At 46.1% G+C, this 18,840-nt stretch overlaps 1 protein-coding gene across 1 annotated transcript in view; it reads left to right on the top strand.

Moving 5' to 3' along the window:
• LOC141258993 (saxiphilin-like) overlaps nucleotides 1–18,840 on the top strand; it is a 111,443-nt gene that overhangs the window by 75,295 nt on the left and 17,308 nt on the right. Inside the window, exons 16-18 of the mRNA XM_073674355.1 lie at nucleotides 9,692–9,842; nucleotides 12,417–12,481; nucleotides 13,606–13,790. Of these exons, the coding sequence (XP_073530456.1) occupies nucleotides 9,692–9,842; nucleotides 12,417–12,481; nucleotides 13,606–13,790 (401 nt within the window). The remainder of the gene's footprint in view (nucleotides 1–9,691; nucleotides 9,843–12,416; nucleotides 12,482–13,605; nucleotides 13,791–18,840) is intronic.

Genomic DNA, 18,840 nt, shown 5'->3' with positions numbered 1-18,840 from the left:
GATAACTTGGATTCCTCTATTCCTTTAAAAGGACAGTGAAGATCAGTTGATGTTACATTTTCTTTCTGAGAGAAAACAGATGCAAAATAGGAATTAAAAAGTTTGGCCTTCTCAACATCCTCTCTTACCATTTCTCCATTTTCATCCTGTAAAAATCCTATAGCATCTTTGACTTTTCTTTTACTTTTGACATACCCCCAAAATCCTTTTTTATTGCTTTTGACATCTCTTGCAAGCCTTAATTCATTGTCAGCTTTAGCTAACCTGATACGTGCCCTGCAGGATCTGCAGACTGCATTATAATCTTCTTTAGATATGCCTCCCTCTTTCCATTTAATAAACATTTCTTTCTTTCTTTTTAGCATGTGTTTAAGTTCTGTGTTCATCCATCCTGGTTTCCTTAAATGCTTCCCATTCTTCCTACTTTTCGGGATTGTTAACGATTGTGCTTTGAGAATCTCATTTTTAAAAATTTCCCATCCTTCCTGGACATTTTTGTCCTTAAGGACATCCAGCCATTGGATCCCTCCTATTCTCTTTCTGAGTCTCTTAAAATCTGCCTTTCTAAAATCTAACCTTGAAGTTTGAGTCTTCACATGTCTTCCTCCTCTAGTTATCCAAAATTCTATAATAGCATGATCGCTGCCTCCTAGGGTCCCAGCCACCTTTACCTCCTCAACCATTTCCTCCCTGTTTATAAGGATTAGATCCAAAGTAGCAGATCCCCTTGTTTTCTCCCCTACCTTTTGGAAGATAAAGTTGTCAGCAAGAGAGGATAAGAATTTGCTTGACCTGTTAGTTTTACTTGAGAGAGATTCCCAACAAATGTCTGGATAGTTGAAATCTCCCATGACCACTACGTCATATTTTTTGGAGAACTTGGTCATTTGATACATAAAGAGTTCATCCATATCTTCAGCTTGCCCAGGTGGCCTGTAGTAAATGCCTACAATGGTGTCCTTTCCGTTGTTCTCTCCTTGTATTCTTACCCAAACAGTTTCCACAGAACTCCCAGTCTCTGAAGCTTCAATCTCTGTGCAGATATACGCTTTTCTAACATACAATGCAACACCTCCTCCTCGTTTATCAAGTCTGTTTCTTGCAAATAAGTTGTATCCTTTTAGCCTTTTATTCCAATCATGTGTATCGTCCCACCAAGTTTCAGTGATTCCAATGACATCATATTCCTTTTCCTGCATTAGTAGTTCCAATTCTCCTTGTTTGTTGCCCATGCTTTGTGCATTTGTATAAAAACATTTTAGTTTGTGATTGGTTTCTCTTCCTCCCATATTTTTATTATTTAAATTGTTTTGTCTCTGTACTTCCTTTCCACTTCCAGTAGCAGAGATCTCAATAGTATTTGTCAGCTGTATGGCTTTTTCTGGCCTTTTGCTTCCCTTCCCACATTGTTCTAGTTTAAAGCTTTTCTGATAAGTGTAGCAAGGCGACTTCCAAATACATGTTTTCCAGTCTTCGTAAGGTGCACCCCATCTCTAGCAAGTAGTCCATCATATAGGTAATTCATTCCGTGATCCAGAAATCCAAATCCTTGTTGACGGCACCATCGACGTAGCCAGTTGTTCACCTGTAGAATCTTATTCCACCTCATTGTTCCATGGCCATCCACTGGGAGGATGGATGAGAAGACCACCTGCGCTCCCAATTCTTTCACTTTCTTGCCTAAGTCTTCAAAGTCACTGCAGATGGTTTCCAGGTCCTTTCTTGCGGTGTCATTTGTCCCCACATGTATTAGCAGGAATGGGTAGTGATCTGTAGGTCTGAAGAGTCTTGATATCCTGTCAGACACATCTTTAATTTTTGCTCCTGGAAGACAGCACATTTCTCTTGAGGTTATGTCTGGTCTGCAGATAGCGGCCTCTGTTCCTCTTAACAGGGAATCCCCCATGACCACCACTCTCCGTTTTTTCTTCACAGCATTCTTCTTTCTCCATCCAGGAGGATTCTGAGGGCTTACAAGGTTATTCATTGCTGGCAAAGTCTTATTTTGCTGTATTTCTTCATGGTTCTCCTGCGTGAGAGCCTGGTACTGGTTCCTGAGCAGTATGGGTGCTGACTGCCTCTCGATCCTCCTGCTTCTGTGGGTCACATGCTTCCAATCCTCTGTTTCGTCAGGTGCAGTTCGAATTTCTTCTCTTTCTGAATCATGAAGAGATAATTCTGCTCTGTCTAAGAACTCTTCACCTTCCTTAATGATTTTCAAGGTAGTTAACCTCTCTTCTAGATTTGGCAACTTTTCCTCCAACAGGGACACAAGCTTGCATTTCTGGCATGTGAAGTTTGGCTTTTCCACTGGCAAGTCTGTGAACATGTAGCAGGATATGCAGCTCACCAAATGGCTCCTGGACTCTTCCATGTTCTTATTGTTAATGTTCTGAAAACAGTGAAAAAAGCTTAAAAAAAAAGCTTCAAAATGCGCGCGCCTACCGGCGCGCGGTTTACCGATGTCCTCTTTTCAGCTCCAACAGCCAAAATCCAGTGTTCTTTGAGCTCGCGGAGACTCTTCACTTACCCCAAAATGCAGTGGGAATATGCAAATTATCTCCTCAGGACTCCTCCCCTGGTTTGCCGATGTCCTCTTTTCAGCTCCAACAGCCAAAATCCAGTGTTCTTTGAGCTCGCGGAGACTCTTCACTTACCCCAAAATGCAGTGGGAATATGCAAATTATCTCCTCAGGACTCCTCCCCTGGTTTGCCGATGTCCTCTTTTCAGCTCCAACAGCCAAAATCCAGTGTTCTTTGAGCTCGCGGAGACTCTTCACTTACCCCAAAATGCAATGGGAATATGCAAATTATCTCCTCAGGACTCCTCCCCTGGTTTGCCGATGTCCTCTTTTCAGCTCCAACAGCCAAAATCCAGTGTTCTTTGAGCTCGCGGAGACTCTTCACTTACCCCAAAATGCAGTGGGAATATGCAAATTATCTCCTCAGGACTCCTCCCCTGGTTTGCCGATGTCCTCTTTTCAGCTCCAACAGCCAAAATCCAGTGTTCTTTGAGCTCGCGGAGACTCTTCACTTACCCCAAAATGCAATGGGAATATGCAAATTATCTCCTCAGGACTCCTCCCCTGGTTTGCCGATGTCCTCTTTTCAGCTCCAACAGCCAAAATCCAGTGTTCTTTGAGCTCGCGGAGACTCTTCACTTACCCCAAAATGCAGTGGGAATATGCAAATTATCTCCTCAGGACTCCTCCCCTGGTTTGCCGATGTCCTCTTTTCAGCTCCAACAGCCAAAATCCAGTGTTCTTTGAGCTCGCGGAGACTCTTCACTTACCCCAAAATGCAATGGGAATATGCAAATTATCTCCTCAGGACTCCTCCCCTGGTTTGCCGATGTCCTCTTTTCAGCTCCAACAGCCAAAATCCAGTGTTCTTTGAGCTTGCGGAGACTCTTCACTTACCCCAAAATGCAGTGGGAATATGCAAATTATCTCCTCAGGACTCCTCCCCTGGTTTGCCGATGTCCTCTTTTCAGCTCCAACAGCCAAAATCCAGTGTTCTTTGAGCTCGCGGAGACTCTTCACTTACCCCAAAATGCAATGGGAATATGCAAATTATCTCCTCAGGACTCCTCCCCTGGTTTGCCGATGTCCTCTTTTCAGCTCCAACAGCCAAAATCCAGTGTTCTTTGAGCTCGCGGAGACTCTTTACTTACCCCAAAATGCAGTGGGAATATGCAAATTATCTCCTCAGGACTCCTCCCCTGATTTGCCGATGTCCTCTTTTCAGCTCCAACAGCCAAAATCCAGTGTTCTTTGAGCTCGCGGAGACTCTTCACTTACCCCAAAATGCAATGGGAATATGCAAATTATCTCCTCAGGACTCCTCCCCTGGTTTGCCGATGTCCTCTTTTCAGCTCCAACAGCCAAAATCCAGTGTTCTTTGAGCTCGCGGAGACTCTTCACTTACCCCAAAATGCAGTGGGAATATGCAAATTATCTCCTCAGGACTCCTCCCCTGGTTTGCCGATGTCCTCTTTTCAGCTCCAACAGCCAAAATCCAGTGTTCTTTGAGCTCGCGGAGACTCTTCACTTACCCCAAAATGCAGTGGGAATATGCAAATTATCTCCTCAGGACTCCTCCCCTGGTTTTAAAAGGATTGTCTTAGAGTTATAAAAACTGCAAATGGTATATATATATATATATATATATATATATATATAAAAGAATTTGCCTGTCAAATCACTTACCCCTGTGGTCCCAGTAAGTATGGCACCTGAGCACTGAGGCCAATGATTTTCATTGGAATAATGGGGGTTTAAATGATATCTATCATTTAAAGAGAATCTGTCAGCAGGTTTTTGCTACCTCATCTGAGAGCAGCCTGATGTATGCAAAGAGACCCATAATGCAACAATTTATTACTTAGTTTACTGGGTGCAGCTGACTCGCCCCCTGGGCCGTGGGGTACCCGGAACCGGGCCTTCTTGTGTACGGTGCTGATGGGGGTAGTAGTGGCAACCCGATCCCGTGGCTCAGACCAAATGGCGGCAGTCTATTTATAGGGTTTTGAATGTCCGACTACGCCACCCGTGGATTGCGGTCAGGGATGACCGCCGCTGCAAGGCAGACCGCTGAGGCTGATGTTGGTGTGCAGCACAGGGATAGAACAACTCCCCACGGGAAGAGTGTAGCCTCAGGGCAATGTAAGTGGATGCTGGGGGTGATGGTGCAGGCACAGTATACATCACACAGAGTCCAATGATGCAGTCCAGGGTTTTTACTCACAGTTGTTATCCATGTCACTTCTGTCAGCAATGACTGCCCAAGCCGTGCTGCGTCCACCAGGTGAGGGGCTCGGTTAACCCCCAGGCAATTCAGGAGTATGGCACAGGACCCCCTTCTGTTCTTTCTCTGGCCTCTCGTGCCCCACCAGTGACCAAAATTCTGTCCAGCTGCCGCGGATCTATGCGGGCAAACGTTGGCCCCCCTTTCCCGCTATCCTATATGGTGCCTTCCTAGCAGGTTTGGCGGGGGGTCGCACCAATAGATGATCACGACCTCCGGTTTTTGGCTGAGGGATAATTTACCTCCACCAACTTGGGAATCCGGTACCCTTCCACGACCTGACCCTTCACCCGATGTCACGCGGGTTTGCAACGGTTACTGTCCGTTCTGCTCTCTCTTAGGGTCCCTTCTGCCTTCTTGTCTCTGGAGCATTTCTACTCCTCTGTCTTTCCTCTTTCCTTCCTTCTCTTTCTTCTCTCTGGCTCCAGCCTTCACCCTAGGCCTGCCTCGTGGAGCTGAGCTCAGGCTGAGCCACAGCTCCCTGTCAGCTCTCTCTGGCTGAACTACTTCTCTCACTCAACTTCTCTGTGCGAGCCCAGGTGACCAGCACCCAATGAGCTCCTTCCTATGCTCCAGAAACCGTCCCCTTCTGCTCCTACATCACAGGGTTCTCTCCCCCCTCCCCACTCCAGCCAGGGACATGGTCAGTTGTGCCTGCATATATATAAATGGGAGCACCGTTGAGCTGTCCCCCGGAAATGGGGTGAGTGTGTGTATGCAGCTAACAGAGCCCTGGTCCATACTCCATCCTTACCTGGGAGTGGAATATCACACCTCTGGTTGAGGTGCAATACCCCTGTAGCAACCGAACCCTCGGGGTACTACATTCCCCCCTGGTAAACCACAGCACGTCCTCGGGCTGGAAAAGAGCAAAAACATTTGATTTACAAGACATGCAAAATTTTTAGAATGCATTCGCATATAAAACTATAACCAGTTAACCCATCCCTTTATGGGGGGCACTTTTCTTTTTCAACGTTACTGGCTCATTTTTCTTTTTTAACAAGTATTACAAGACTTTCTTCACACATATAAAACACCATAAAACTCTTTTAGCAGCATATAAACTTTTTGAGGTAAAACATTTTTTTTTTAGTAAATTCTTTTCTTCGCTGGCCACTGTGCAACTTGCGACCAGGTGTCCATTTTCCTATTAAGTGCAAAACTTCAGCAAACTTTCAAACATGAGGGACACCTTGTCCCGAAGTAGACGTTGCAGTTCTTTTATAAAACCAGTAGGGGGCGCTTTAAGAAGCGCAACTATTTACAGGGATTGGCCGCTCCCAGTCCTCGGCCGGATAGGAAAGGGAAATGGCTGCTCTCAGTCCTCAGCCAGGTGGGGAAGAGGGATGGCTGCTCTCAGTCCTCAGCCAGGTAACTTAAGGGCAACTCCAACACCATGGGTGACAGTCCCAAATCGGGCTAAACTCTTTTGAAACTTGTGGAAGTCCCAACGGAGCTAAAACTTTCAACTTTTCATACCCTTACGGGTAACTATGTACAGTCCTTTCATTCGCTGGTTGGGCTTAATGGCAGTGCCCTCCAGGCGGCTCCCGCTCAGGGTAGCAGTCCTCTTCAGACCTGTACAGGTCTTCAGCGCAGCAGGGTAGAGTGCGACTCTCTGCTCCCACCCGGTGGATGCTTTGGGCATACCAGCCCCTTACGTCGCAGTCTAGTAGGCCTTGTGGCGGGGCCTGGAGAGGGCCGCTGTTGATGACGCCCGGGGTCAGAGGGCGCGGCTTTGGGCCTGGGCGCGGGCTGGTGGTGGCAGGGCCCAGGGCTGGAGGGCTCGGCTGCGGGGCTTGTTGCGGGGTTGGGAGCAGGTCGGTGTCTGCAGCACCCGGGATCGGCGGCTCCACCAGGGGGCCCAGGAGCAGGCTGACGCCGGCAGCATCCGGGACAGGGAGACTCCTCTTCCCTGCTCCCGCGACCGCTCCTGTGTCACGTGTCTTCTCCTGGCGCTGGTCGGGACCCACGACGGCTGGGGCACTGCCGATGCTGGCCAGCTTAGTCTTCTGCCGGTCCGCCAGCCTCTTCTGCATTTCCCGTTTCCATCCGGCGATGGCGTCGCGCAGGGCCTTCTCCATCCTCTGACCCAGGTCTTCCATCAAGGAGCGGAGGAATTCCAAATCCTCCTGGGGCAGCTTTGCCACGAGTTCCCCCACGGTGTAAGGTGCTGCCGGCTGCAGCAGGCCGCGGGCTGGGGCTCTAGGGCTGACGTCCTCCATCTTGCCCTCTGGGTGCGGTCTGCCAGAACTCACACAGGCCACACCCTCCTCTCCAGTTTTCTTTCCTCCCCTCCGTTGTTGGGGGCGGTCCCACGATGGGAGGTGACTTCTTGTTGTCTTTTTTCGCGCTCATACTGGCATCCGTTCTGCTGGGGTGGGCGCCATATTTAGTACAGTAAAAACAGTCTCTAGGTGCGCAATACCCGCTGGTGGCGGGTTGGTCGCGATCCTGCCGACTACGCCAAAGTTGACTCGCCCCCTGGGCCATGGAGTACCCGGAACCGGGCTTCTGTACGATGCTGGGGGTAGTAGTGGCAACCCGGTCCCGTGGCTCAGGGTGGTCAAACCATGTGCGGTCTATGTTTATGGTGGTTTTGAATGTCCGACTACGCCACCCGTGGTTTGCGGCCAGGGATGACCGCCGCTGCAAGGCAGACCGCTGAGGCTGATGTTGGTGTGCAGCACAGGGGTAGGATAACTCCCCACGGGAAGAGTGTAGCCTCAGGGCAATGTAAGTGGATGCTGGGGGTGATGGTGCAGGCGCAGCATAAATAACACAGAGTCCAATGATGCAGTCCAGGGTTTTTACTCACAGTTGTTATCCATGTCACTTCTATCAGCAATGACTGCCCAAGCCGTGCTGCGTCCACCAGGTGAGGGGCTCGGTTAACCTCCAGGTAATTCAGGAGTATGGCACAGGACGCCCTTCTGTCCTTTCTCTGGCCTCTCGTGCCCCACCAGTGACCAAACTTCTGTCCAGCTGCCGCGGATCTATGTGGGCAAACGTTGGCCCCCCTTTCCCGCTATCCTATATGGTGCCTTCCTAGCAGGTTTGGCGGGGGGTCGCACCAATAGATGATCACGACCTCCGGTTTTTGGCTGAGGGATAATTTACCTCCACCAACTTGGGAATCCGGTACCCTTCCACGACCTGACTCTTCACCCGATGTCACGCGGGTTTGCAACGGCTACTGTCCGTTCTGCTCTCTCTTAGGGTCATTTCTGCCTTCTTGTCTCTGGAGCCTTTCTACTCCTCTGTCTTTCCTCTTTCCTTCCTTCTCTTTCTTCTCTCTGGCTCCAGCCTTCACCCTAGGCCTGCCTCGTGGAGCTGAGCTCAGGCTGAGCCACAGCTCCCTGTCAGCTCTCTCTGGCTGAACTACTTCTCTCACTCATCTTCTCTGTGTGAGCCCAGGTGACCAGCACCCAATGAGCTCCTTCCTATGCTCCAGAAACCGTCCCCTTCTGCTCCTACATCACAGGGTTCTCTCCCCCCTCCCCACTCCAGCCAGAGACATGGTCAGTTGTGCCTGCATACATATAAATGGGAGCACCGTCGAGCTGTCCCCCGGAAATGGGGTGAGTGTGTGTATGCAGCTAACAGAGCCCTGGTCCATACTCCATCCTTACCTGGGAGTGGAATATCACACCTCTGGTTGAGGTGCAATACCCCTGTAGCAACCAAACCCTCGGGGCGCTACACAGCCGTTCTGAAACAAGCAGAGTTCTTAGAATTAGCAATGCAGCAGAGCTGAGAAAGCTAACCCTGCCCACACCAGGCTCTGTATGTACATTGTTGTCAGTGAGCTACTTATCACAGGAGGGGGAGGAGTCGGACTAGCATGCACAAGCTGCTTTAATCAAGGCAATGATAATCACCAGGTGATAAAACCTTCATTGTAAGTAAACAGCACACAGCCTGACATGTAATACATCATTGAAATCTGTGTTTTAACCACTACCTCATGCTGTCCTTAGATTACATAGAAAAAACCTGCTGACAGTTTCCCTTTAAAACAATTTTAACACATCTTGGTTGAAAAAGGGGGAAGCTCACAGTGGAGCTCTATCCCCCTTCACTTCTGATCAGCTATATTCAGCTCTTAGGGAGAGATGAGCAAACAGTGTACAAATCCATAGAAATCCTAAGACCCCACCAAATAAAACTTTTAATATATTAAAAGTCTTTAAAAATTGTAGGCACCCTTTACCAAATAAGTACTCTTTTTCCTATCCTATGAAATTTGCTTTAGTTTATTTTTTCAATTTCTCATTCAACTTTTTTAAGAGCTCATGCGCATGATCGTACTACAGATGCCTGCTATGCGGGTCTGTAATATGGTGCATATTGCATGTTATGAGCCCATACTACATTTATGTGCATGGAGTCTTTAGTGTATGTTCACAAGGACTTTTTTACGTGGATTTGGAAAAAGATTCTGCTTCAAAATCCACATAAAAAAACACTTCAAATATTTTTTAAATAAGCTTCTTATTGATTGGGAAAATACATCAATAGTGCACAGGGTAATGTTTTTCCATGTGTATTTCCTTTTAAAATTGAGAGGAAGCCTATTCAAATAGTATATTGGCAGTGTTTTTTATGTGGATTTAGGAGCAAAATGGACTTCAAAATTCTTTAAAAAAACCCCTTCAAATTATATTATTGCGCAAAATGCAATTGAAAGTGTATTTATATTCTCAAAATAACACGTAAAAGCTTATCCAGCTGCAAAATAGCCATGGACACATCAGCCTTTTAAGCTGAACATTACAGCAAAGTTCTCTGTTTTTGTGGGTTGTCTGTAAATTAATGTCTGGTAATAATAACCTTGCCAAGTATATAAATCAATATGCTGATATATTTCTGTCCTCAATAGGATCCTACTTCAGTCAGAGCTGCGCTCCGGGATCCCCCATTGATTCCAATCTCTGCAAACTGTGTATTGGTGATCCACAAAACACCAAAGCTAATACAAAATGTTCTCTAAGCGACAAAGAGGCGTATTATGGCAGTCAAGGGGCCATCAGGTAAAATTACAGTGAGACTGGTCCTATCCATAACATTTGTACAATATTTGTAATATATACTTAAGTACTGGCTATGGCAGAAGTCTTATGTTCCCAATATCTGTGCAATTTCAAATTCAGATTTTTGCTACGCTTTAAAGGGAACCTGTGAACTGATTTATACTGCCTTGAACCATGAGCAGCATTAATAAGAAACAGCTTCTCCCCACCTACGCGTGTGTGTATAGGTAGAGACCTGTCCATCTATGTGAGTGGGACAGGGTATACAGGGATACAGCTCTTCTCCGAGTCACCTCATTTATGGCCACCGTTTCAATGTACGAGTCCCAGCATTATAAAAGTAAAATCAACAGTCTCCAATAATGGAGCCTATCTCTGATTTAATTGATTTATTTGAGGTTTAGAGAGCATGAATCAGTTAACAGGTTCCCTTTAAGTGACAATTTAGTCATTTGTCTGAGTTTTCCTGTGGATTCGTGTGCTTTAACACCCAATGTATATTTGCCATATGTATTGGGTCGGTTGCTAGCACATATGACAAATGTGTCCATAGGTCCCCATAAACCAAATGACGGTCAAAGGAGTGTTCTTGTGGCCTTCCTTTGGCCAATATATGTTAGTATACCTTTTTTGTTGCATTGAATAAAATTCGGCAGTCTGTGATGTTCCAAAAATAAAGAATCTAGGAAAAAAAAACTGTCTACAGTGCGGTATACATTCTTTAACATAGTAGCATATGGGTGACAGATGTTAGCGCATGCCTATACAGTAAGGAGCCTGTAATCCAAAAAGTAATTCCAATATAAATAAGAGTACACAGAATAAACATAGGAAATCATATAAGTGTTACTTCATAATAACCATGAATCAGACAAGCGTACATAAACAATAAATATCTTATTGAAATACACAACTACAAAAAAAAAAAAGATAATTAAAATAAAAAAACAATAAAAGTAACGGGAGGCCAATGAGAGACACAAAATAATGAAGATAAGAAACAAGGTAACCACCAGTTGGCAAAATACCAAAGAATAATAATCACAGGTATGTATATTTAAAATTGCATATAATGTATGTATATCCACAATTAATAGCAATATAATTAAAAAAATTAAACCTATAAAGATTGGTGCAATGTCATGCACTCATTTAGTGCAAGTTATTGTACAAATTTTAATCAATAGTGAGGAAATACGTAGGCATTATAGTAAAACAGACCCATAAGTAAAAATGTTATGTCACCACAACGGCGTCCACCTCAGACCCCCACGCGTGTTTCAACCCTATTTCATCTGGGGGTCTGTGTTATCTTCATTATTTTGGCCTCCACTTACTTTCATTATTTCTTAATTTTAATTATCAATTTAATTTTTTTTTTATGTAGTAACACTTATTTGATTTTCCATACCTATACAGGAGTAGTACATCCTTCATACTTATACGTTGGAGATATATATTGGGAAATCTGTCTGATGTTTTCTCCAATAAGTGATGTAAAATGGTGTAGAAGTAGTCTGACTAGATCCTTTTTATAGCTCCTAATATCCAGAATCAAAAAACTGAAAAATATTTAAAAGTCCAATTTATTTAAAGGGGTTTTCCCACAAACAAAAGTACATTTTAATCAATACATCTTGGAATAATAATAATTTCTACAATTGGATGTGTTTATAAAAAATGTCCTTGTGCTGAGATAATCTTATAAATGTTCACATGTGTAATGGCTGTGTCTGACCGTACAGAAACATGGTCTGATCATACCACAGCTCCTGGGCAGGGGGGAGAAAAGAGTATACAGACAGGACAGCAGGGGATCACAGCTGAGTCTTTCTGTGAGTAACACATTGTTTAAAAACAGGCAGGGAAATGTTTTACCTTACAGAAAGAATCAGCTGTGATCCCATGCTGTAATGTCTGTATACTCTTTTGCTCCCTCCCCTGCCCAGGAGCTGTGGTATGATTAGACCATGTCCCTGTACGGTCAGACACCGCCATTACACAGTACACAGCAGGGGCACATTTATAAGATTATCTCAGCACAAGGACATTTGTTTTAATCACATCAAATTGTGGAAATTATTATTATTTCAAGATCTATTAATTAAATGAACTTTTGTTAGTGGGAAAACCCCTTTAAGTCCATTAAATAACAACAAAGTGCATTTTACGTATGAGTAAAGACATGGATGTCTGAAGTGCGTAAGTGTACCACTTTGTACCCCGCTTCTTTTTTACTATTTTAATGCACTTTGTTGTTTTTTAATGGATTTAAATAAATTGAACTTTTAAATATTTTTTCTAGTTTGGTGCTGGATTTCGCTTCCCTTTTCATGTGTTTTGCAGTTAGGGATACTGGCCCTGCTATATCCGAGCATCATCCTTTTGCCTCAACTTTATGGTGAGCTGATGTTTTTTCATTTTTTTTTTTATTATTGGAGAAGCTCACTATTCTTCCATTATTCGTGTCACTGTACAAACCACACAAGGGAACCTGCTCTATTATTCATGTTTCACCTTGTAACTTACATCTTTATTACTTTAGATCAGTTAAACTTTTCCCTTTGATTTTAGGTGTTTGGTGGAAAAGGGGGATGTGGCGTTTGTCCTCCACACTGCTGTATATGAAAATACAGACGGTAAGAGAACTGTGACGCTGGCTATTGTCACTTCTCACGGACAAGCCGTGAGGCAGGGAAGTCAAGAAGTCCAGGGTTAAATACCAAGAGTATACGTCAAAGGCAGAGGGGCAAGACAAAAGAGAGAAGGTCAGAAGTCCAAAACGATAGCAGATCGAGACAAAGGGGCTAGGCAAACAAATTGTCAAAAGGCAAGGTCTGAGGTCAGGCAGCAAAAGATCAGAACAGCAGAACACAAAAGCACAAGGCACGCACACCACCAAGCAAAGCTACAACTGGCAATGGTCGGATCATTGCCAACCAGTTAAATAGCAAGGCAATCACCCAGAAAGGTAACACTTGGAGGAAGCCCAGCAGAGCTGGCACTCCTAAATTAGCATGAGGATAGTCAGCACGCCCCATTCCCTGATTGGGCAGCTGGGCTATCCCATACACAATACTGACAGCTCTGCATAACTCTGCTATCTATTGGGCTGCAGTGCTGTCACTCACTGCATCCCCAGGATACAGTGAGTGACGGATTTGTGAGAAAAATAATATACAATGGCTACTTTAGTCTCATACTCCCTGTGTGTTTTTTTTTTACAGAAGATTTTTCCACAGTCTCACTATCATTACAGACAGGATTACAATGACAGGTAACACCTCTGTACATGGCTGATAACACAGGATCCATCATTCCCAATAGGTGTTTGTCACAGCTTAGCCTGTTCCTCCTCCCTTCACAATGACCTTTGCACACACTCATTAGATGCTTTAATACAAAAGACAGGGTCAGATTCCGTTTATTGCTGCTAAAATACACGTGGATTTCTTGGAAAAAAATATAAGTATGAGTCTGGAATAGGACCAATGGCCAGAGTGAAAAGTACCAGATACCTATTTTTTTTATGTAAATTGTAATATGAAAAATAAAAACCTAAAATGTTTATACATTTAACATAAGAGACTATATGCTTTCTATGTACTCCCCTCTATATGTGCACTTAGGCAGGAGCTGTGTGTTCCTGTTATCTGAGCTATATTTGAGATATACTGTATCAAAGACTGAATCTGACTAATACCAGTGATTCTCACTGTATATTTTTGGACAATGTTTATAAGTGATGTTATTTGTCCTCCAGGTAAAAATCCGGCACTTTGGGCAAAGGATTTAAAATCCACAGATTTTGAGCTGTTATGTCCTGACGGATCTCGTGCCCCTGTCAGCGACTACAAAAAATGCCACCTTCTAGACATTCCTCCCAAATCTGTTTTTACCAGACCAGAGAGTCTCAGTGATGTTGTACGAATTACACTCAATCAGCAAGTAAGTGTCTGATACCACATTAGACTCAGCGAGTTGCTGAGGCAATTAAAGCAAAAATGCATTTCATCGCGGTGAAAAGTTGTGTATTTTGTGCTTTGCTGTTCACATGAGTTTTTCTATATAACATACAGTACATTGTAGTGTTATATAATATGTTTATATTATACTTTTCTTTTATAAACCGTTTACACATACAGTAGCAAAAGTCCTTTCTGTAGGCTGTGACACACACTTTTGTTTTCACAAAGTTTTCTGCTTCAGCTTTTATAATGGCAATTTGCATTAACTCGAGCTTGTTATGAAAAGTGATCAGATGAATTGCACAGTCATTCCTTGCTATTAAATTAACCTAATCACAAATAACCCTTTTCTACTGAAAGTCAGCTCTTCCATGAAATGGCCTGCTTACATCATTTCACTGATCTTCTCATTAGCTAAGGAGACAGTGTTAACAAGGACAAGGCAGCCGATATAATTGTCATGTAAATTGAATTATTAGAGCAGACTAGTTGCTTTAAAAGGGGGCTTGTGCTTGAAATCATTGTCTTGAGTTGTCCATGGTTACCTTCAAGGAAAAAATGTGCAGTCATCATTGCTTTGCATCAAAAGGGCTTTACATGCAAGGACATTTCTGCTTGTAAGATTGCCCCTAAGGGTATGTGCACACGATGCAGAAATGCTCAGGATTTTTTCCTGAGCGTTTCTGCATCTCTCTGGCAGGAAAAAACGCATGCGGATTGTACATGCGGATTGTACATGCGGATTGTACATGCGGATTGTACATGCGGTTTCCTGCCAGGGACATGCGGAAATGAAGCGTTCTTCACTTTCATTTCCGCATGCGGGTTGACAAGCGCTTCCCAAGCGATTTTAGCATCACTTGGAAAGTGCTTGTCAACTTCACACTATATAAATCCATGCAACCGGCATGGATTTATATAGTGTGTGAATGTCAAAAAATAAAAAATAAATATATACTTTACCCTCTGATGGCCCCCAGTGTCCTGCTTCGCTCGGTCCCGGCTGCCGGCAGTGAAGACTTTAGGACCTTCCGACGTCAGCGTCACGTGACCCGTCACATGACTCTGACGTCAGCGAAGGTCCTTCTTCATTCAACCGCGAAGTGCGGGGAATCAAGCAGGAGCGCTGCGCGGGCCGTCAGAAGGTGAGAATATATATATTTTTTATTTTATTCTTTTTTTTTTAATGGTACCTGGGTCTGGATGCGAGTCCTCTCCTCCACACCCGGGTACCATCCGCACATTAGACCGCATGAAAAGCGCATCAACATATACAGTGATGCGGATTCCATGCGGTCTAATGCAAGTCAATGGCGGCAAAAGAGCAGCGTTTCCGCAAAATTAATTGACATGAAAATCCGCATCATGGGCACAGCACATGCGGATTTCAATTGGGGAGCATTGCTGCCTTTCTACCATGCGTTTTTCATGCGTTTCCGCGGCGTTTACGCAACTGCAAAACCGCCACGGAAACGCATGAAAAACGCATCGTGTGAACTCAGCCTGAATCAGTCTTACTGGATCATCAAGAACTGCAAAGAGAGAGATTCAAGTGCTGTGAAGAAGGCTTGAGGACACCCAAGAAAGTCCAGCATGTGCCTGGACCGTCTTCTAAAGAGGATTCAGCTACAGGATTGGTTCAACACACCAGTGTAGAGCTTGCTCAGGAATAGCAGCAAGCATGTGTCAGTGCACTGCATAGACAGTGAGGTGAAGGCTTTGGAGGCTGGCCTGGTGTCAAGAAGGGCATCAAAAAAGTCAATTCTCTTTTACAAAAACAACAAGGACAAACTGACATTCTGTAGGAAGTACAGGGATTGGTCTGCAAAGGACTGGGTAAAAGACTTCAGACTTTTTGGGATATCTGGAAGAATGATGGTCTGGAGAAGAAAAGCTGAGAGCTGCCATGAGTCCTGTGTCTTGCCAACAATAAATCATCCTGAGTCCGTTTATGTGTGGAGTTGCTTTCCATCCAAGGCACTGGGCTCAGTCATAATTTTATGTAAGAACACGGCCATGAATAAAGAATGGTACCTAAACATCCTCCAAGAACAACTTCTCCAAATGATCCAGCTTTTTCCGGCATTATGGGGAACATGTCACAAGGAAAAAGTGATAACTAAGTGGCGCACTGAACAAAATATTGAAATTTTAGGTCCGTGGTCAGGAAACTCCCCAGATCTCAATCCAATTGAGAACGTGTGGTCAATCCTCAAGAATCGTGTGAACAAACAAAAATACAGAAATTGTGATAAGCACTGACTAGCCAAGAGTGGATTGTCATCGGTGAGGATTTGGCCCAGAAGCTGATATTCTGTCTTGAAAAATAAGGGACAACACTGGAAATATTGAGTCTTTGCATAAACATGGATGTACTAGTCAATAAAAGTTAAAAAAAGTTATGAAATGCTGAATTGCACTTCAGTAACCATAGAAACATTTTACTAAAAACACTGAAGAAACAAGCTGTGAAAAACAAAAAAACAAAAGTTATGTCAGTCTCAACCCTTAAGCCTTAACTGTATATTTATATACTGAGCTCGATTGTGATGATGGCATGAGAAAAAAATTGCAGCATGCTGCGAGTTGCTGCGTAAATCGGATGGCACTCACCGAAGTCTGTGGGTGAAACATAGGACTGCGTTCGGATGAGTCCAATTTCCGCGGATATGTGGAACCCCAGGGGTCTGGTTACCACAGTAATAGCAATATTACGTCTGTGAGCAGGTGGGAGGTCTCCTGGTCAGGAATCCTAAGCATGCCACACCTCCTGCCCAGTCCTGGGAGGGGAAGAACTTCCCCTATAAAAACTGGGGCTGAGGTGGGGTTAGAAAAGAACACAGACAGAGACAGAGACACAGTCTGGTCTGGTGTGGAGCAGTTGCAGGGAAAGTGACAACAGGAGCTCTGTAGGAGCAGGAGTGAGTGCCAGAGGCTGGAAGCTAGATAGCTCGCCTTGGCTGAAGAGATCTCACCGGACACGGAGTCCGAGGCTGTGGGGACTGTTCCATACCCAGCAGCAGAAACCGACCGGCAGGGGATTTCAGGTCCTCTGGCCAAGAAACCCGAAGGCACAGTCACACGCAAGTGACCAGCACCGCCGTCGTGGAGCGGAGGCTACCAGAAGGCCCCGAGTCACCGGCCATACGGGTGAGCACCACACGGTACACTCAGGGACGTGGGCTACTTTTACCCGCTTCTAGCAAGGTAGCCAAGAAGAGTACAGTTAGTTGGGGAGGCCTACAACTCCGCCTGGCCAGGGGAGACCCTGTCTGCTCACGGACTGACCAGACCCCGACCGCTAGCCAGTACTCCCGGGAGGGTCTATCTTTGTCACCAGTAAAGACCCTGAACTACACCGCACCATCTCTGAGTGGTTCCTGGTGCCTGCGTGCAATTCTACCATCCCCATCATCCACGTCCGCTGCCCTGAGGCCATACCCCTCCCGTTGGGGGTTATACTATCCACGCTGCACAACCGTACCACCGGCCTCAGCGGTCTGCCCTGCAGCGGCGGTTTCATAACCGCATTCAACGGGTGGCGTAGTCGAACAATATCACATCTGCCACTAAAAACATCGCCACTTAGTTTGACACCCTGGGCACGGACCGGGTCACCGCCACGAGGACTACCACCCCCAACGGATCCGGCTCCGGGTATTCCCCAAACAAGGCCCAGGGGGCGCGTCAACTTTGGCGTAGTCGGCAGGATTTCGTGCCCGCAACCACCGGGTACTGCGTGCCTGAAAAAGACTGTTAAACTTACCTGTGGTGAAGATTCCCGCCATCCGACGCCATCTTTTGCCTTCTTCCCGCCATCCGTGGAGTTTTCCCGCCATCCGACGCCATCTTTTGCCTTCTTTCCGCCATCCGTGGAGTTTTCCCGCCGTTGGACGCCATCTCGAGGACGCCGCGCGGGAAGAAGAGGGGCGTGGACTCCGAAAGCGCGCGAGAACTGAAGCCCCGCCTCACGTCCGGACGTTGCGTAAGGTCCTGGAAGGAACCCAGCAGACGCCGACGTCACAGGAGCGCGACGGAAGGTCCTCAACCCTGACGATCCACTGCGGAGCCGCGGCCTACGGAAGAGGATCATCGCAAGGTAGGCCACGGTCCACTAGGGGGGAGGAGGATGTCGGATACGGAGGAGAGCTTCACTGCCACAGCCACCGCCAGCACCACCGCTGCTGCGGTCATGCCTTTCACCATGCCCTACATCCCGGGGGCAGCCTGGCTACCCCAGTACTCAGGGGAGTCACATACCCTAAATGACTTCAGAGAAAGGCTGGATAGCCTCTTCCAGGTGTACCCCCTCACAGAAGAGCAAAAAGTGAGCATCCTGGTGGCTCAATTAACAGGGGCAGCCCAAAGGGAGGTAAAGTCCTGGCCACTTGGGAGGAGGAGGACTGTCGCAGAGATACTAGCCCGGCTGAAGGACACCTTTGATACCCGTACCTCAGCCGAGATCAAGCTTAGATTCTACGGGTGCAAGCAGCGAGCACATGAGAATATAAGGGACTATGCGCTAAACCTACAAGAGGCCCTGAGAGCCATTAAGCAGGCCGACCCTGACGGCGTGGGAAACGAAGACAAACTGTTGACTGAACAATTTATAGAGGGTCTACATTGTAATGCCCACCGAACCCAGTTGCGGGCCATGGCCTTACAGGACCCTCATCTGGACTTTGCACAGTTCAAGGACAGAGCCATCCGGGTGCTCCGAGAACCGGCACCAGGTGGCGCTGTGACCCACAAACGCCCTGCTACCACTTACCACCAGGAGACGGCGCCCTTGTCGGCAGGGCCTGTGGGAGCTGATGCGCAGGCTTTAAACAATGACCCGGCTACAGACCTGCACCATCAGGTCCAAGAGCTAACTAAAAGCGTTGCCGCGCTAACCCGAACTGTGCAGTCTTTACAGGTTTCTACTCCAGGGAAGATCCAGCTGGCATCCGGACCGGAGGATATCCCGTGGCGCCGACCAAGGAGGACCCCACCGGCCAGAGGAAGACCCAGCGACCGATACAACAAGG

This window comes from Phyllobates terribilis, unplaced genomic scaffold (genome assembly GCF_046119375.1).
Source record: "Phyllobates terribilis strain yellow unplaced genomic scaffold, ASM4611937v1 Scaffold_3__8_contigs__length_932513732, whole genome shotgun sequence".
NCBI classification, from domain to species: domain Eukaryota; kingdom Metazoa; phylum Chordata; class Amphibia; order Anura; family Dendrobatidae; genus Phyllobates; species Phyllobates terribilis.
The sequence above is the reverse complement of the archived record's forward strand: the minus strand, read 5'-3'. Positions and strand labels throughout refer to the sequence as shown.